The sequence below is a fragment of the Acinonyx jubatus genome, chromosome B2 (assembly GCF_027475565.1).
Source record: "Acinonyx jubatus isolate Ajub_Pintada_27869175 chromosome B2, VMU_Ajub_asm_v1.0, whole genome shotgun sequence".
Classification (NCBI taxonomy): domain Eukaryota; kingdom Metazoa; phylum Chordata; class Mammalia; order Carnivora; family Felidae; genus Acinonyx; species Acinonyx jubatus.
This window is the reverse complement of record NC_069385.1, coordinates 112,719,271-112,739,540: the sequence shown is the minus strand read 5'-3', so window position 1 is coordinate 112,739,540 and position 20,270 is coordinate 112,719,271. Positions and strand designations below refer to the sequence as shown.

At 50.7% G+C, this 20,270-nt stretch overlaps 1 protein-coding gene across 1 annotated transcript in view; it reads left to right on the top strand.

Moving 5' to 3' along the window:
• GLP1R (glucagon like peptide 1 receptor) overlaps window positions 1-19,228 on the top strand; it is a 37,729-nt gene extending 18,501 nt beyond the window's left edge. The window contains exons 6-13 of the mRNA XM_027057829.2: window positions 2,625-2,778; window positions 3,307-3,466; window positions 7,970-8,030; window positions 8,572-8,641; window positions 8,765-8,853; window positions 9,177-9,315; window positions 10,220-10,261; window positions 14,761-19,228. Coding sequence (XP_026913630.1) covers window positions 2,625-2,778; window positions 3,307-3,466; window positions 7,970-8,030; window positions 8,572-8,641; window positions 8,765-8,853; window positions 9,177-9,315; window positions 10,220-10,261; window positions 14,761-14,928 — 883 coding nt within the window. The 3' untranslated portion in view covers window positions 14,929-19,228. The remainder of the gene's footprint in view (window positions 1-2,624; window positions 2,779-3,306; window positions 3,467-7,969; window positions 8,031-8,571; window positions 8,642-8,764; window positions 8,854-9,176; window positions 9,316-10,219; window positions 10,262-14,760) is intronic.
• Window positions 19,229-20,270: the final 1,042 nt, after the last annotated feature.

Here is a 20,270-nt window from a genome sequence, read left to right as displayed (position 1 = left end):
TTGTGAGATTCATTTATGTTAATGCAGGTAGTTCTGTTTTATATTAACCGTCACTCCAGACTCTATTGTATAATATATTACAATTTATTTTTATCACTTTAATGGATATTTGAGGTGTTTCCTTTTTTTTTCTTCTCTGAATTACAAACCTTGCTACAAGGCAAATTCTTACTTATGACCCCTTGTGCATTTCTTCAGGGGCATGTGCCTCTGAGTAGAATTGCCTGGTCTGAATGCCATGTGCTTTTGAAAATTTATTAGGGGTGTCTGGGTGGCTCAGTCGGTTAAGTGTCTGACTTCGGCTCAGGTCATGATCTCGTGGTTAGTGGGTTCAAGCCCCGCATTGGGCCCTGTGCTGACAGCTCAGAGCCTGGAGCCTGCTTTGGATTCTGTGTCTCCTCTCTCTGCCCTTCTCCTGCTCATGCTCTGTCTCTCTCTCTCTCAAAAATAAATAAGCGTTTTTTAAAAATGTTACAAAAAAAAAAAAAAGGAAACTTATTAGGTGAAGTTACTCTCCAAAGTGGTCATACCAGTTTGCCCTCTTACCAGTAATAAATGGGAGCTCCCTTTACTTAACATCCTCACTAATATTTAGTATTTTCACCTGTTACTAATCTGAAGGGTATGAGATATGTCATGATTTTAATTTGCATATCCCTGATTCCTAGAGAGATCAAGCATTTTTGTGTTTCATTTTATGAATTGCTTATTCCTATCCTTTGCTTACTTTTTTATTGGCTTATTTGGCTTTTTCTTTTTTCTTTGGCCATTCATTATATATCCTGGATCCTAAATTAGGATGTATCCTCTTTTAGTCTGTGGTTGATTTTTTCACTCACGTTATAGTGCCTTTATGCATGGAAGTCCTTAATTTTAATGAAATGAAATATATCAGTGTATCCATTTTTATTAATAAAGTTTATCACTAAATGTTATCAATTGATAAAGATTAATTTTGCCAGTTGATAAAAAAAACTATCAATTTTTTTCCAAAGACCAAACTCCTTTATGATCTTGTTTAAGGAATTTTTTCTTGGTGCCTGGGTGGCTCAATTGGTTTGACTCTTAATTTGGGCTCAGATCATGATCCCAGAGTCATGGGATCAAGCCCCATGTCAGGCTCTATTTATGATTCTCTCTCTCTCTTATGGTTCTTTAATCCACCTGTAATTAATTTTTGTCTATGGTGAAAATAAGAGATTTTATTTTATTTTCATATATATATATATATATATATATATATATATATATATATATGTATAATTGGTCCAGTACCATTTAGTAACAGCTCATCCTTTCCCCCTTGGGTTTGTAGGGCTTACTCTTCCATGCAGCAAGAGTTATCTTTGCCTGGGTTGTCAGCTCTGAGCTCTCAGCACAGAACCTGATGCGGGGCTTGAACCCACAAACTGTGAGATCATGACCTGAGCCAAAGTTGGATAATTAACTGACTGAGCCACCAGGTGCCCTGTCTACTTTGTGGGTCTTTAGGAGGGTCCAGACTATGCTTGACCCTTGGTTCTTTGTACGTTTTGAGAGTTCCAGGAAAACAAAAAATCAACACTGTTGAAATTTTTATTATAGCTATTTTTTATTTATCAGTTAATGTGGAGAGAATTGACACCTTCAGAATAGTGAGTCTATCCATGAATGTGTAATTTTAAGTCTTGTCTAACTATTTTAAGCAAATGTTATTGTATCCTCTATAGAGATCTTGCCCATCTTCTGTTAGACTTATTTCTATGTAGCCAATTAAAAAATTTATATATGAATCTTTAAAATTTACTTTTTATTTGTTTATTGCTGATATATATAAACACACATCAGCAGCCATGTTGAATGAAATCTATCAGTTCTAATAATTTGTGTGTAGGTTATCTCAGATTCTCTATGAAGATACTCTACTATCTACAAATAATGAAAATTTTGTTCCTTTATCTCCAATTCGTATGGATTATTCCCCCTTGCCTTCTTACAGTGGCCAGGATCTATATTACAATGGTGAATAGATGTGATGATAGCTTTGTCAGGCTAGATAATCCTTATTTTCCTGATTTTGAAAGAAATGCTTATAAAATTTCTCAGTTAAGAATGATGTTTGTTCCGGGTTTGGGTAGATAGCCCTTATCAGGTTAAAAAACGCCCTTGTATTTGCAGTTTGCTCTGTGTTTTTACATGAAAGGATATTGAAATTGTGTCTAATAGTGTTTGAATTCCTACTATGTGCTTAGCCCTAGTCTGCCCCTGAAGCATGTGAGATGTGGGTCCTGTCCTCAAGAAGCAAAGCAAAGTCTCCATTGGGGAAGGTGGTCTTCACACATAAATCACTTGGATTATACATGACTTTGTAGAGAAGAAGATGCTGTAGAGAGGAAGATAGTGTGGATGAGGGTGGGTGGTGGCAGTGACCACACACCTGAAGGCTCCATGGAGAGGCAGGACTTATATTGGACCCAAGAATTTTCAAGGATACGAGGCAGAGGGGCATTTTCAGAGGAAGAAAAGACAGAGGCTCAGTCCCAGATGCAGAAACATGCCTGCGGTGTGTGTTAGCCTGAACTGGGGGGTTGTGGAGCAGAACTGCTAGCCACCTTGCTAGGAAAGAGCCCTGTTTTCTCCCACAGACACCTGCACTGCACCCGGAATTACATCCACCTGAACCTGTTTGCGTCCTTCATCCTCCGAGCGCTGTCCGTCTTCATCAGGGACGCGGTACTCAAGTGGATGTACAGCACAGCCCCCCAGCAGCACCAATGGGATGGGCTCCTCTCCTACCAGGTGTGTGATGTGTTCAGGAAGGGCCTGGGGAGGGATGGACAGTCAGTGAAGGCAAGCCTCCCCAACCCCACCCAGGCCTGGCACAAAGAAAGGCAAGAACTGCCACACCTGGTCCTTAGGGAGTCCCCAGTCGGATGGGAGAGGCAGTCCACCCTGGGGAGCCCCCAGTCTAAAGATGTAGACACCCTCCCTGCGCTTAAGAAGTTCTGTCTGACACAGGAAATGGTCTTTGGAAACAGACCCAGGCTTGAATCCCAGCTCTGCTACTTACTAGCTGTATAGTTTTGGGACAAGTCTTTTAGCTTCTCTGAGCCTCAGTTTCCTCACCTCTATGGGGATAATATTAGCTTCTTCTACTCAGGGTAGTGATTCAGTGAGCTAAAGCAGGTCAACTTCTTGGCCTTGGCCCTGGCAAAACAGTGTTAGGGCTTCTCATCCGGTATTTGCATCTGGGGCAGGATGGGGAGGGGGATCAAGAGAGGCAGGAGGCAGAGCTATGTCCCCTGGGGACCCTTCCTCTGCCCCCAGGATTCTCTGGGCTGCCGCCTGGTGTTCCTGCTCATGCAGTACTGCGTGGCGGCCAATTACTACTGGCTCCTGGTGGAGGGCGTGTACCTGTACACGCTGCTGGCCTTCTCAGTCTTCTCCGAGCAGCGCATCTTCAGGCTCTATCTGAGCATAGGCTGGGGTAAGGTCGACTATCATTCATCTTACGTGTTCTTCCACCCCAATCCATGGCATGGGAGGCGGGGGACCCTGACCTCTCTTGGGACTACTGCCCTCAGGCTGCCCCCAGGAAGCCCTCTTGGTGCTCAGAACACACTGCTGGGCCAAGGGCAGGGCCCACTGGATAACTCTGTCCTGGGCACGGGACTCACTGCAGAGGGCTATGGTTACCCTCCCGTCTCTGCATCACCTGCCCCACCTAATGGAAACACAGGCCTCCCCCCTATCTGGCCAGATACACCACACACACACCATGGGCAGCCATGCACTGTCCTCAAATACCTCTACTGCTAAGACCCCTGGGGATGGAGTCCCATACCCAGTCCTTGGTACCCAGGCCCTGAGGGAAGTGGAGAGTCCTGGGCTTCAGGGTAAGGGGTCAGGAGGTGAGGGCTGAGGGGCTGTGGCTCTGTCAGCTGATGATGAAGAAGAGGGCTTAGAGGAGAGCTGGGCAGGACAGGGCTGGCAGCCAGAAGCCAGCTGAGGAAAGGGTGGACTGCGGATGTGCCTGGAGCCCAGCTGGAAATGTTCTAGCCAAAAAAGTTTGCCGAGAACTATCGTGTCTTTTTTTTTGCTGGAACATTTCTGGTTGTGCTTCTGCCTCTCGCCGCATGCGATTCTGATGAGAACAGGGGCTGAGAAGCCCACCAGCAGCTCCCCAACCCCCACCCCACTACAGGGAAAACACAGGCAACAGCGCTTACTCTGGAGAGGCCCGCAGGAGCCCCCCCACCCCTGGATGGAGCCAGAGAATGGGCCTTGCCCTCTGGCCCTTCCTAATCTGCCAGTGTCCCTGCCCACGCCACAGGAGCCTGCCTTCCACCTCAAGCTTGCCGTTCATTCATTCACCACTGTCATTCCTTCCTTCGCCTGCCTCAGGTTACTTTGACCACTGGGGACCTCCCGCCTCAGTCACAGCCACGTGTGATGTCCCCCTCCCATACTGGCTCCTGCCTCTGAGCCTTTGCAAGGCTGTCCTCGGTCCAGCCCGCCTCCTCAGGAAGCCTCCACAGGTTGTCTGGCCCCCTGGCTGTGCGCTTTCTCTGGCCCTCTCAGCCTCCCTGCCCCTGTCCTCACCCTGAATTCCCTTTTACCGGTGTCCCTCCGCCACCTGGCTCTTTGTGGCCCTGTTGTAGAAGAGTACCTCTAAAGAGGGTGATCAGTGTCTTGAAGGCACCCAAGGCCCAGAGAGGGCAGGGCTTTGCAGGCAGAGCAAGCACTGGAACCAGGCCTCCTGACTCCCAGGCCCTGGGCTGCTGCCTGTCATGGAAAGTTCTCTGTCCTGCATTGCCTCTTTGGTCCCTTAATAGACAAGGTGAGCGAGCTCAGGCCTCTGGGCAGGTGGGTCTCTCCTCTGTGTACAACTCCCTGCTCCCACCCTTCCCCCACCTCCCCACGGGCCCATCCTTCCCTGCTCTTCCACCCCTCCGAGGGTAGGACAGTCACCCAGGCAGTGGGCAGCTGGAGAGCCCTGCAGCTAATGGAGGGTGGGGCGGTGTTAGGTCATTGAGGGGGCTCTGGGGAGGCTGTCCTTAAGGTGGGGGACTATGTCTGTCCATTCTGGGAAATAGCGTCAACACTGTTAGTGCCTGTCTCCATGGTGACCTGAGGGCAGGAACAATCAGAGGGGACCTTGTGCTGTGTGCAGAGGAGCGGGGGTGGTTGCTGGAGGGTTGGTGGGGACATATGGCATCCTGGAGGTTTCTGAGTGGGAAATGGAAGAGGGGGAAGGGGAGCTCATCCTTTCCCACCACCTCATGCTGCAGCTCAGGGCTCAGAGTCTGAGGGGCACCTGGGTAGGACCTGGGGGACCTTCCTTCCCAATGAGAACACCCTTATCTTGAGGAATTGGGATGGGGAGGTGCAGAGAGAGAGGGACAAAGACAGAGGACAGAGAGAAAGCTTTCCAAAGAGCTCTTCTGTGGGGCCAGGAGACCTAGCCCACTTTGGGATGCTTGGAAACAACTTTTAGCTTCACATGCAAGCAGAAGAATTAAAATTACAACTCTGACACAGCTGGGGAGTCCCAAAAGATGTCAGCTCCTGCTGCCATCCATGGGCAGCTGGTGCCCCATTACCCACCACAGGGAGGCTGCAAGGGAGGGAGGCAAGTGATGGACGAGGGAGTCATTGCTTCTCGGGGCCAGTTCTGTGTTTCTTAATGTGAAAATTTTCTCCAGCTTGTCTTGTTGATTTTCTAAATGGGAGAAAGATGCAGCCAGCAGGGAATGAGGGGGTGTGTAATGGTTGCATGTGGCAGAAAAGGCCTTGTTAAGGAGAGGCTGGTAAATGAGTGAAGTTCACCAGGTCTTGCTGACGCCATGAGTGAGCTCCCCAATTCTGAGTGGGATCTCAGAGAAAAAGGACAAGAGGTGGCTGGGAATGCCCAGGAAGGAGGTTTCCGCATGTGTGTGTGGCTCAGGGAATTGGCATGTTCTTGTCAGGAGAGTTTCCCTTCCCAGTGGATCCACCCATCATTCCTTCCTTCCATGCTGTCTGAGCATCTTCATTGTGGCAGGCTCCGTGCTATATTCTGAGGCCTTTGGAAGCCACCCATCCCTTGTCCAGTCTCATGAAGGCCTGTTACCAAAGCATCGTGGATGCTCAGAGGTCTGGTTTGTGTAAAAACAAATGGCCAAGGAGGAAGGTACCTGATGAAGAATGCTGACCAGCTGTGAGTTTCTTGGCTTCCTCCCTGTCTTCACTGTCATGCACAGTAGCTCCTGGCAGATGAACTGCTTGGGAATGGCTATTGAGGACATGGATCGTGATGACAGGAAGGACTGTCAATGGGGCTCTGCCCTGGCAATGTGTTCTGGGGAGAGACCCCCTAAAACTACACATGCCTGTGCATGGCCCTGCCCACCACACACTCACATCTGTGTCCACACCTTAACACACACATTCTCACCTATACCCGACGCCCACATCTCCAACCCCGGGAGGGGCACCCACAGAGACAGGCATGGAGAGCTGGTGCAGAAAGCCACCGAAGGTGGTTGGCATGGGCGTGGGTTGGCAGCCTTGCTCTCTAGTCCCACCTGAACCCTCCAGAGCTCCTCATTCATCTCCATCTGTCGTGAGGACGGACAGTCCATTTGAATTCAGCAAACATATTGAGCCCTCAGGCTGAGCCGAGCCCTGAGGCTCTGAGAATGAGTGACGCTGTACCCTCAAGGAACTGGGAACCAGCTGGATGCGTTAGCTCCTGGTGCAGAGCAGATGACCCCACAACTTCACCGCTTAAAGCAGCAATTTCCTATTGCAGTTTCTATGGGCAGGAATCTGGTTTAACTTAGCTGCATGCCTCTGGCTCAAGGTCTCTAACAGAGATGCAGACACGCTGTTGGCTGGGGCTGCTGTCACAGCAAGTCTTCAGTGGAGTCGGAGAATCCCTTGCAAACTCACAAGGTTGTTGGCAGGAAGTGCAGGTCCTTGCTACCTGTGGGCTGGGGGCCTCCATTCCTTGCCACAGGGGCCTCCACTGGCTGGGTGAGTGCCCTCATGACATGGCAGCCAGCGTCCCCCAGAGCAAGTGATCAGACTGAGAGAGAGCCCAAGACAAGCCTTTTTTAACCTTTTAACAGTCTTTTATAACCTGATCTCAGAAGTGACCTGCCATCGCTTCTGAGTACATTCTTGGTCACACAGACCAATCCCGATACAGCACAGCCTGTATGGTGGTGTAGATACCAGGAGGTGAGGGTCGCTGGGAAACTTCCTAGAGGCTGCCTGCCACACCACTTGAGTCTCAGTCAAATGGAAAGTGTTACATTGGAGCTGTTGTTACCGTGGGCCACTGTGCCATTGGTTGGGCTGTTGGCATCAAGGATGGGGCCCCTGTCTGTACTCCAGGCTTCTGCCCAGCCACTTGTAGTGCATGCGGGTAGAGAACAGGTAGCTGGAGGGGCTTCTGGAGCCTGAAGGAGTTGACTGAGATGGGCACGTGGGCAGCAGCAGGAGGAGAAGGGCATCAGTGGGTTGGCCTGCTCCACCTCATCTAGAATGTTCTTCCCACTCCATGGCCTTGTCCTCTGTTACTCTGGTGTCTGCATCCTCATGTCTCAGCCTGGACTTGGGGGCAAGCTCTCACAGTGTGCCTGGGATGGGGGGGACTGGTTAGGACAGATACAGCCACAGTGTCTACGGACATACCACCCTGAACGCACCCGATCTTGTCTTATCTCAGATACAGCCACAGTGTGGTGCGATCCTCTCTCTGAGGAAGACTCCAGGGAGTTGGGCACGGATGGGGGGTGGGGGCACGGAGGTGTTCCTGCCGCCTCCACTCCCCCAGGCTCCCAGACCATCCAAGTTCCAAACCTGCTAGAAAGTGGTTTTGGAGTCAGGTGAGGGAAAGGGCTGGAGGCGGGAGAGGCCTGGGTAAATAGAGGCCTCTGGGTGTGCATGGTGGTGGGTCAGGCCTGCCAGCCCTCTCCCCTCTCTCTTCCCCTCTCTCTTCTAGGTGTCCCCCTGCTGTTTGTTATCCCTTGGGGCATTGTCAAGTACCTCTATGAGGATGAAGGGTGAGTGTCCTGCTCCTGGGCATGGGTGTGCTGAGGTCCCCATCCTCAAACCCCCCTGGGATTCCCTGGCCCCTGGGGTACGTGGCTACCACCTGTTGGGAGGATAAACCGAGGGATCAGGAGCTTAATTTATGAATTTAGTTCCTTAGTACCCCTTCCTTATCCCTTCCCGGGACTGGGTGATAACAAATGGTGCTGGGTCCATGGGGTATGCAATGACTTTTCTATAATAACTGTGAAATGTTCCTGCTATTTTGTGTATGATGCTAGGCATCATGACTGTTGGTTCACAAAGGGCTGTGTGTATCTCTCTGTGTGACCATGTATTTAGGGGTGTGTGTGTGTGTGTGTGTGTGTGTTTGTGGCTTGAAGGACTCTGCATGAGTCTATGGGACTGGATAGCTCCTTGTGGCAGCATTTCTGTGGCTCTGTGAGGGTCAGTTTGCATGGCCACATGTGTTTGTGTGCCCCTGTACCTGCACTGTGAGCTGGGGGCTCTGTGTGTCCAACTGGGTACTTGTGTATTTCTCTTCCTCTCCAGCTGCTGGACCAGGAACTCAAACATGAATTACTGGCTCATTATCCGGCTGCCCATTCTCTTTGCCATTGGGGTGAGTGATGGTGTGGGGGTGGGAGTGGCAGTTCTGGCTGGACAGGTGTTGCTGGGGGAAGGCCTGGAAACAGGGGGGTGTTTTGAGGGGGCCTCCAGCCACTCCCTCCCATCTGCCCTGCAGGTGAACTTCCTCATCTTTGTCCGGGTCATCTGCATTGTGGTGTCCAAACTGAAAGCCAATCTCATGTGCAAGACGGACATCAAGTGCAGGTGATGTACCTGAGCTGGCTTTCATGGGCGCCCTTCACCCTTGCTTCCAGAATAGAGATCCTGGGGCTCAGAGCTTGGAACATTGCGTGACCTTCTTCTCCCACCTGGCCCAGGCCAGGACCCCAAGCCTTGCCCTTAGCCCTGGACCTGGGCATCTCCTGGGCTTCTGGGTGTCTTGACCTCTACTTCCTCCCCACCAGGCAGCCCATCCCAGCATATTTGGGGTGGGAGAATGTCTGTCACTCAGGTGTGGGTTTGGGGCACAGAAAGGGGATACACATCCATGGGAGAATTCCAGAATGATGTCTTCACCCCACCCCCAGACTTGCCAAGTCCACACTGACACTCATCCCCCTGCTGGGAACCCATGAGGTCGTCTTTGCCTTTGTGATGGATGAACATGCACGGGGGACGCTGCGCTTCATCAAGCTGTTCACAGAGCTCTCCTTCACCTCCTTCCAGGTGACCTCACGGCTGGGGGTCCTCACTTGCCAAGTGTCAGAGTGGGAGTGGGGCAGAGACCAGCCTGCACCATGCAGATGGGCGCCCTGAGGCCTCGGGGGAAAGTGGGCCATGCCCAGAGGGCTATGGGTGGAGTAGAGCCAGGGCTAAATCCGTGTCTAGCACCCAGGCCAGTCTTCTCTATACGCGCGTGGGACAAGAAGCCTTCCCAGATGTAACTGTGGGCATCCAGCCTGGCATCACAACTGCCATCTACCAGGCTGTTTGTTACTGGGCACCAGGGGCTTTGCACACATCGTGCATTTAATCCTCATAGCATCCCAGGAGGTGGGCAGGATCATCCGATTTTACCAAGGAGGAAACTGATACTCAGAGATGTTGAAATAAGATTTTCCAGGTTATGTAGTTTCCAAAGTCAGAAACTCAACCTCCCCACTGGTATCAGATGATGCTGAGGGTGTATGAGTGTCACTGGGGGGTATAGATATATGAGAACCTGGTCTCAGCCCCTCAGGAGGCTTGTGGGAGGGCCACAAGCATGTAAGCCCATGCATGTGCCCTTACACATATGTGCACACGCATGTAGATCACAGTTTGGGAATGCTGGGTCTGCTGAATGAACAGATGGAGCCATGGCAGGGGAAAATGGCCCACGATCAGAGATGGTATACTTTCTCAGGTCAGACTTCCTCAAGGAGAGGGTAGTTGAAGAGCCTCTCAGTATCTGAGCAAGGAGGCTTCTTGTTCCTCCAGCAAGGAAAGGAGAAGAACCCACCACTCCAACTCTGGCTATGCCCAGTCTGAGGAGGTGGATATTGGGGCTGGGGCCCCAAGGAGCTTCAGGGTCTACCTACAGGGTGCCTCCCTCCTGCTTCCTCTCTGCTGATATGACTCTTGTTTCCAGGGGCTGATGGTGGCCATCTTGTACTGCTTTGTCAACAATGAGGTAAGCCTGAGAAGGGACGTGGGGACACTTGTGGGCTGCTACTGTTGGCTGTTCTAGAGTTGTCAGTGGTGGCTCCCATCAGTCTTTTCAGCGGAAACCCACTATCCATCCCACTGGGCGCTAGAGCTGAGAAGGCATCTTGTCCATGTATTGTTTTCTATGCATGGATATCTCCTCTCTCTCTCTCTCTCTCTCTCTCTCTCTCTCTCTCTCTCTCTCACACACACACACACACACACACACACACACACATATGTGGGCAGGCATACCCTAATGGATGTGAACTTGGGGAAGACCCAGCCTTGTGTTAAGGGGGTCCTGAATGAACAGACGATGGTGATTGTTACAAGTTGATTCAACAGCAGACATGCCCAAGTCACATCCTTGGGGCTTTAATATTCATTATCTTATTTAATCGTCACTGCTTCCTCCCTCCCCACCCCACCTCCAAGAAAAAAATCTCTGCTAATCCCTATGGTTTTAATATTCCCATTTTTCACAATGAGATCATTGAAGATCAGAGAGAGTAGGAAACATGCCCCGGGTTTGGCCTAGAAGTGGTGGCAGAGATGGGATTCAAATGCATCCTAACAGAAAGAGGAAAGCGCCCACCCTGTGTGTGCAGGTGAGAGCCCCAGCCTGCCAATGGCCAAGGGGTGTGTTCTTCCTGTGGCTTTCAGGCTGTAGGGGTAGAAGAAGCGGGCTGTTGCTGAGTCCCACGTCCTCTCCTGCAGACCCTGCTGGACCATAGCCCTCCCCTGTCCGAGACAGTCAGCTCCTAGGCGGAGGGGGTGTCTGTGCCTGTGGTGCTGGGGAAGGCCCCTTCTGCTCAGGCACCCAGCTTTGTGCTGGAACAGAGTAGGAGCGATCCCCATCATCACTGGGTATCACAAATGCCACAGCACTGCACCCCATTCCTTCCAGAGGGGGAACAAATTATAGTACTGGACGTGGCACCATAGGGGAAGTATTCACAAGAAGATTAACCCCAGCAGGGAAGAGGGGGTAGGAAACCCCCCACCTCAGAGTCTGGGGGACAAACTGAGGGCTCTGTTGACTCCATTCAGGCCCAGGTGAGGGTTTCTATCAGTGAGCTTTGGGCTCAGATGACCCATGAACCCTGCTCCTCAAAGACCCTGGCTCTCCTTGTGTGGCTTCTGTCACAGAGTCTGGTGTCCCAGAGTTCAGAGGGCTTAAGAGTCTGCATTAATGCATTAATTTACTTGTGCTGTGAGTGTGGAGGGCACAGGGTGGCTGTGGAGGGGACCTTGGTATTTCAGGATGCTGTGAGATGACTCAAAGAGCAGGAAAGATGCGGGACATGGGCTTTGGAGTCAGGTCTCTGCTCCCATCCAGGCCCCATTGCTTAGTGAGCTGTGTGACTTTGGGCAAGTTTTGAAACCTGTTTCCTCTTCTGCGAAATGGTGGTCATGATGCTTAGAGCATGTGGTGCTCCAAAAGGGAGGGAAACACTTCCTGAATGTTTACTTTGTGTAAGGTGCCCACATGTTTTATTAAAGCCAGTCCTATGTAGCAGGTGTTATCCTCATTTTACAGATGAGAAAAGTAAGACTTGGCAAAATGAAACGAATAGCCCAGTTCCACAGCTAGAAGATGGGAGAGCTGGGGGCTGGGAGAGGTCTCCACTAACGCAGGGACTGGGAAGGGGAGGTAGAGCCAGGCTCAGCGTGGCCCATTAATGCCTTCTGGCTGTTCCTCTGGGCCAGTCTCAGAGGGCTGGCTAGGCTCCCTGTGGGGTGGGTGGGCCACGGAAGGAGAGGAGGCCGTTGTAGAGGACACTCATTTGTCCTACAGGCCCTTGATCCATGGTGGGGGAGGGGGTGGGGGACAGTAGGCTGTTCCAGCCCTGGTTCTCCCCCGCATCTGAGCCCTCACAAAGAACTTCCTAAAAAACTGAAGAAAATGTTGAGATATGAGGAACACAGGTGGCATTCCCTTCAGGAATGGTTCTCGGCCAGAGGGGTGATGCACTCCCTGGGCCTATGTTCTGCTGCTTTATGTCCCAAGGACAGGGACAGGGTGGCAGGTGTCCCTATGCACACTGGAGAGAGTGAGGCTCTTCTCTGCCCCTTCTCATCTTCTCGGTCCCCCGAGGTTCCCATTTCCCACTTCTCCCTCCTCTTCCCCAAAGCCATGCTGGCAGCACATGCTTGCCCCCAACACATGCACATGCGAGGCTTCCCCACCACTTCTATGGAGAGTCTCCCAGACCCTGGCCGAGTCTCCCCCTGACTTCATTCCTCAAAGCCTGTCACCCGTCACCTCCCCACTTTGTCTGCCCCCAGGTTGGCCCAGGGGGAGTGCATACATCCCACTCAGCCCCTTGGCAACTAACAACCCCTGAATCACCAGATCCCCAGCTGGCCTGTCCCCTCGGGCTCTCTCGGGCTTGTGCTGTGGGATCCGGGACACCTGCTCAGACACTTGCCTTGTTTAAGGGCACTGCACAGTTCCTCAGAGACACCTCATGCCCTGGTTCCTCCAGGCACAAGAACAGACACATCACCATCACTGGGCCATAAAAACACCCCCGGCTCCTGGGCTGAGACCTCTGTCCACAAAAGCTGTTCTCCAGACCCCGGGTCGCCATGGCAATGCCAGGTACTTGTGACCCAAAGAGAAAAGATGGCCTGGACATCAGTCCTCCATCAGCTTCCAGGAGAGTAGGCATAGGGGAGGGGAGGCCGAGGAGTGGTTTTGCCATGGTTTGTGTCCTCTCGCCATGGCTCTGACTCAGGAGCCATAATACTGGCCCCAGATCTGCCACTACCCAGTTGTGTGACGTGGGGCAGTCTCTTTACCTCTCTCCACCAGTGTAAACAGAAGTGAATGAGCTGAACCCATTCATCCCAGATTCCAGAACCTGGAGCCTGGCCAGAGAGGACCTCAGAGGCAGGGGTGAGGGTAAACTTCATGTGTGAGGAAGTGCACCGCACTCAGCACTGGGAGGGGTGTCTGGGATTCATGTCCTCGCCTCTGGTGTTTCACTGTAATACCTCGGTAGCCGAAGGAGTTCCGTGTCAGATGCTCAGTTACTCACTCGCTCTTTCCTTCAGCGCATTTACAAAGCCCTCACGGAGGACTTACTGTATGCTGGGCACTGTACTAGGGTCCAGAGAACCCAGGTGAGGAAGGGGTGGCCCTGGCCCTCACGGTGCTCCCAGCTGAGTTGGGGGAGGAGACACACCAGGGACCAGCACGACCTAAAGAGTCGTGGAAGCCAGGGGGCCAGTGCTTAGGAGACCAACCTGGAAGTCAGCCCAGACCTAGGTGTGGACCCTGGCTGAGACTGAGGGAAATACTTAAATGCTCTGCACCTCAGTTTCTTCACCTTGAAGCAGGCAATAACAATGGAAGCTACTTCACAGGGTGGCTGAGAAAGTTAAGGAAAATAATCAGTGGAAAGTGCTGGGCATGTAGTAAGTGGTGCTTTTTTTTTTTTTTTAAGTTTATTTTGAGAGAGAGAGGGAGTGCAAGCAGGGAAGGGGCAGAGAGAGAGAGAGAGAGAGAGAGAGAGAGAGAGAGAATCCCAAGCAGGCTTCGTGTGGAGCCCCACCTGGGGCTCTTATTCACCAACCAAACTATGAGATCGTGACCTGAGCTGAAACCAAGAGTCGGATGCTTAACTGATTGAGCCACCCAGGCACCCCTAAATGGTGGCTTTTAATGACAGTTGTCATTATGGGGGCATAACACAGGCTCAGGAAAGGTGCTGATGGAGGCAGAAAGGGCACCATGTGTCAGCACTTTTAGAAGCCCCAGTCCCGTCCCATTCCCTGCTGGTGTCCATGAAACTGCTTCGTTCCCTGAGGTGGCTTCCCACACATGTGCCTTGGTTCACCATCCCTCCCCCTCCCTCCCCAGTGAAGGACTGTGAGACAAGATTGCTTCACAAGCAGAGGCCGCATCAGCCTGGGGTGTCCCCATCCCACCTGTCAGCACACTCGCCACAACCGCTCAGCCAGGCAGCAAGCTGGCACGCTGCAGGGTGGTCACAGGTTGTGTCTGCTCTGCCCCCTCCTGCACCCAAGCCTGGGCCCCGTGACGCTGCCCAGGAGACCAGGCGCATCCTGGCAGGCTGGCTCGGGCCGGCTCGGCTCCGCCGTGCGCTGAAGTCCAATTCTCCCCCTCCTCGTCTTCTCCTTCCCGTCTCCCGCATTTCTCTCGCTCTTGTTATCTTCCGCTGAATAAGACTGTGATGGATTGTGAAAGGTACTGAGCTGAGTCACAGAGTTTAGAGATGGAGGAGACCAATTAGATCATCAAGCTCATCTCTCTCCTGAGGAAAGGCAGAAAATAGGAGACAACAATAAACAATTTTATTGGGATATTAATTTAGGTGCCCGAAGGCCTTGACTTGTGTCTCTTAATATAATGCAGTGGATTTTTTTCCCTTCCCTGCTAATGTAATAATGGGGCCATTTTGTGGGCAGTTGGTTTGCATGATGGCTTTTGTTTCCCTCCTTTTCCCACGGAAGGTCCAGATGGAGTTTCGGAGGAGCTGGGAGCGCTGGCGGCTCAAGCACTTGCACATCCAGAGGGACAGCAGCATGAAGCCCCTCAAGTGTCCCACCAGTAGCCTGACCAGCGGGGGCACGGTGGGCAGCAGTGTGTATGCAGCCTCCTGCCAGGCCTCCTGCAGCTAAGCCCCCCAGCCCCTACCCTTCCTGTGGTCTTGCTGCTGGCTGGGTGGCCACCCCGGGTGGGAGAGACCCTGCCGGGGCTGGGGAAGGGAGGGACACACGCACACACCCATTCCTGCTTTCCCTTCTCAAACCCATCAGGCAGGCAATGGGCAGTGCCTCCTGGGACCCGTGGCTACATTTCCTCTGTGGAGAAACAGCCTACTAATTTGATCACTATGGCAGGAGAGAAAAAATGTTGCTAAAATGAGGAGGATTTCTTCCCGTTAAGCCACTAGGTCCCTGGGGTTCCCCAAGACAGAACAGCAAATCAGCCCCAGACTTGCACTCAAGGTCAGTGGCTTATTAGTGGGATTGGGCTTGCAAGAGGTGGTGGTTCTGAAAGAGGCTCACATAACCTCAGCCAAGCAGAGCTTAGGGAACGTGAGCCAAGTCTGCTGGCCTCCAGTTAGGTCACCATTGCCACCCCCCACTGCCTCCTCATTAAGGGGCACTGTTCACATTCCTTGTTCATCTCGCTCCCTCATCTCGCCACCTCGCCTTTGGGGGCCTTTGGTTGGGCCACCGGCAGCTGTTTCTAGAAGTGTTGACAATGAACACTGAGAAGGTGCCTGATGGTTTCCTTCGCTGGTGCCCACTTCTCCCGTGGGTGTTTGACCTGCTTTGGTGGCTGCTCCCACTATGTCCAGGGAACCGGGGCAAGTCCACTGCTGAGGAGCCCAGCTCTTGGCATGAACTCTGAATTCTATTCTAGAGTTGCTCCAGAATCCTCTAGGGTTCAACTAGGGAACTTTAGGAATATTTGCACTGGGGGCTACAGTGTACCTGCAACTGTCGGGAACCCAGAAGGCCGAGAGCTTTACTTCCACCTCTCCATGGAAATGCTTTTTATTTGTGACCAGATTATGGGAGTTTGGGGGTGCCCTCTAACTTTAAGAGATGTGACCAAAAAGAGACTTCTGGGGAAACTACCTGTCGCCACTGTTACCATGGAGGCAGTCTTCCCCTATCCTTGGTTTCTTCCCCCTTGAAATTCTCCCACTTGGAAGCCTGTATATATACTTAATGCATTTTTCTTTATTGCTGTGAATAGTCTGCATGTGCAAGTGTGCAATTCTGACTCCTCCCACCTGGTGGAAAAAAGAACTAAATCATTGTGATTGTGATATTTTTGGGGGGATGGGGTAGTTGATTTGACTCACCCACATTTTGAGCTAATCAATGTTTTCCCTGCCTCTAGTTTGATCCCATAAATAATGACCAGCAGACAGGCTAGAGAGGAGAAACCTATCAGTCCTGCCCCAGCCACGGTGAGAGGGCAGACCTGTAGCAGCACCACGGAGACCCAGACAAAAGGGAAACAGCCATCCAAGGGAGTTTGTGGATGCAAAGGAAGTTTCCAGAGCAGGAGAAAACTCTTAGGAGTCCCGACCTCCTGGGAAGGCAGAGAGAGAAGCTTCGGATGAATTCCTTTATGAGTCCATCTCTCCCTCCTTCCCCTTTTTAAGTGGTGGGGGACCCTCCCCAAAGCCTTGCACCAGACATATTTTCCTGTGCCTCTCAGAGAGCCATGTGATGTACGGGGAAAATAATAATGGGACATAAAACACATCAAGCAGAAAATTTCTTATACTTCAGCTTCAGTGAAGTGTTGTGTCTATGTTAATGGGGAAGTTGAACCTCAGGCTAAAGATGAATTGTGCAGACTGGCTCCTGGAGAAAATGTAGAGAAGTGGGGGACGGGAGCACCCCTGCTTCCCCAGAATAAGGGAAGATTTTCCAACAGGCACCACTCCTTGGCTTTGTTTTTGGAGTGGGTAGAGGGGAGATGAGCACTGGTGAATTGATGTGGGGTATGGCTCTGGAACAAGTGTTTCAGTTCTGGGTAAACTGGAAGATTTTGAGAATCATTAATACACTGCACAACAACAACAAAAGAGCCAGATTGATAAAACCTGAGAGAAACAAATTGTTAAGGGGAGAAATTGTAGGGAGAAAGTATTTAGTTAGGCACCAGGGAAGCTCAGATAGTTTGGTTTAAACTGTAAGTAGAGTTCTTTTCCCAACTGGTACTGGTGTTTCCTGATTTCAAAAGGCTCCTCAAACCCCATGCTCCAAGCCTTGTAACACTGAGGAACTGTTTCCTTTGTAGATACATATTAGATACTGAAGAACTATCTTCTTTGCTCCAAGACCCGCACTATTAATATTCATTTGATTGGCAGTGAACTCCCTCTAAACAATTTTTGAGCTCTCCTAAGCCAAATATATCTCTAATAGAGCTGGGAACTATCACATGCAATGTACTCCCAAATTCCACCAGCTGTTTACATGCATGTTGCCATAAGTGTGGAGCTTTTGCTCTGCACACTCTTATCTGCCTCTGTCCTGGGGGTACTATAGCTGACTGGCAGGGGTTGGGGGGGGGTGGGGGTGATGTATCAGCTGTGCAGCCAGCAAGGTCTGAGGACTTTGGTAAATAGAGACTGGGTTCAGCACTCTGGTCAGCTCCACTTCTTAGTGGCTGACATCATGACAACTCCTCTTGACTACATCAACCTTTAGAACAGCTAAATCCAGAACTGAAACAAACTGCTGACATCGCAAAGTTGCCTTCAAGATGACTTTCCAGATTGCCCGTGTGATTTTCAATTGCCTCAATACAATTCCCGCTGAAGCCCACACCAGTGGAGCTCTTGAAGACTCAGAGCAGGGAAAGACCCTGGGCATCTCCCCTATCCTGACCTAGAGGAGGGAGGTTTGCAAACATGACTTGCTAGGCAGTCCTGGGCTGGGTCTCCGAGTGTAATGAGACCTCTGGGAGGGATAGGTAAGAAATACAAAAGAGCCATTCAAGATACTCTTAGTAAAAGCTGGCAATGTTTATCTGGAGTTTCTGTTAAAAAAGAAATACAACAGTGAAGGTGGACAAATCAGCCAGTGAAGATGCCATCTCCTCAGTGACTTAGCCTGAGAGGAGCGGAAGGCTGTGGTTTACTATCTCTACTGTAGTACCTCACTCATCCTTGTCTTAAAATTAAGAAATTGAAATGCATCAGAGCACACATATACATAGAAACAGCAAGCGAGCCACTTTGAATAGCGAATCCAGTGCCCTTTTAATGGGTTGGCTTAATGGTTTCCTGATGCATCTGTGCTTATTTGACAAGTTGTTCTGTTGACCGCACAGAGTGAACTAAAAGAAGTGGAAAAAGGTCCTAAGCCTCCCCCTTTGGCTCTCTCATCTCCCTGAAGTTGGAGAAGACTAGCAAACTGGGCAGCTTTAGCCTAGCAAAGATGGCACAGCCACCACCAAGGGCAAATAGAGTCAGTTCACATTTACCCCCGAAAGGCTCAATCTCATCAGTGTGGGCCATGTTTCAGCAGCTTCTGTCTCCATCCATAAGGAAAGAACACTGTGTGTGTGTGTGTGTGTGTGTGTGTGTGTGTATCCTGTGCATAGCAGCATAAAGTTAGGAGATGATGAATCCAGAATCATCCCACCCACTGTGAAGGTCATGGGACTGCACAGCCCAGGGCGAAGATAGGCGGGGGCCTGAGCCGTAGATGCTTCCTCTCCATGCGCAGACAGGGTTCCCATTATTGCTAATGCCTGCGACGTGCTCAGGGAAGGTAAAATATATTCCAAAGGTTTATTTTCCCTCTACTGAATTGATTCTACAGTGCTGACCCTGCTTTTGGCTCCTACGAGGAGCCAAACTATGAAAACCCTCAAATGAAATATGCCTGCTTCCTCTGCTAAGACAGCTATGTGAATGACATACTAAGTACTCAACAGAAACCAAATGAGTATCAACTCAGGCTTTTTTCCTTTTTGTTGCTGGAGTTTTGGGGGGGAAAGAAAATGTGGGAAAACTTCCCCAGACAATATTGTCATGCCCCTACAGTGTTGGCTGCTGGCTCAAACCAGTTCTCTGGCCGCGCCTGGAGGGCCATATCAGGAAGTGTTGTTAAGCAGTGTAATTCAAACACTTAATGCCACAGTGTGTCTACAGTATCTATAATTACTTCTGCTCTGTCAATGGATACAGATTGGCAGGAAGCAGATAAGCATAACTGTTTTCCCATTAATGACCCAAATCTCTTGGACTTCACCTACATCTGAATCTATCAGAGGGGAGAGTTTTCTCTTCTCCCCTTTGGCCATTTAAAGCCAGTTTCTCAGGACCTTATTCAGTGGTGCATTTTTTTCTCTGATGCACCCAAGCTCCTCCCCATCTCCACACTACCTCCCCCACCCCTGCCACCCCACACTACCTCCTCCCCGACCCCTGCCACCCCACACTATCTCCTCCCCCACCCCTGCCAGCCCTATAATGAACTTCCCCACACTCCTCCCCCAACTAGCTATGCTAGGAATGCTGTTCTCTCAGCTGTGACCAATTTGGGGGTGCAGCTGAGAGTGAGGCACTGCCAGGGCTGAAATGATGCACCGCATTCCATACTCTGGCACAGCGAGGAGCATTGCAGCCAGGGGCTTGGATCCTAGCTTACACTGGGGCTCTGCAACCTTTCTGATGAGGCCTGTCAAAACTATCAGTAGTCAACCCAGACAATCAAGCATGACTAATTGCCACTGTGTCAAAGCAATCTGGGAGAAGGAAAACATATATAAATGAGAATGTTTGAATGTGGTGAACAAAAACTCCCAGCAAAGTTTGGAACATATAACAAGTTAGGGTCTTGGCTTCCTTGCAAGGGAGCAAGATCTGCCCCAGACCCATAGGGCTGGACCTTGCCAAATGGTCCACACTTCACATCCAAATCTGCAATTTGAAGCTCCTCCCAGTAAAAGTGATCACATCCTCAAAGCAGATAAACTTCCACATCCCCTTGGTTTTGGAGGGGATTCGATGTGGAGCTTTAAATGCGAGAAGAGAGAGGGGAGCCAGGCTCTCAGGAGGGACAAAGCTGGGTTTCTGTCTTCAGTGCTCTTGGGGGATGTTTGCTCCTCATGAATGTTTAAACAAGATAATTTTCATGCAACTTCCTAATGTATAAATTCATATAAAATACACCCTGCATCTATAGGTAGCAAACGTGTATGGTGTTATAATTCCTTACACAGATGTGAAACGGATTCAGGCTCTTCCCTAATTTGCCTTGTAAACGTCAAATAAAGGCCTGTCATTACTGTGTCTCTCTTGCTCTTCCTTCAGGAGAGGAGGTTTTCTGCAGCGTCCAGCCCAGGTGACTCATGGCGCAGTGGGAAAACACAAAAGATGCCGTTTCCAGCCTAAGAAAAAAACCCTTGCTCATTACTCATGTCGTGATTTTCATCTTCAAAGCACTTACCAAGTACTAATTTACCCATCGCAGCCCTT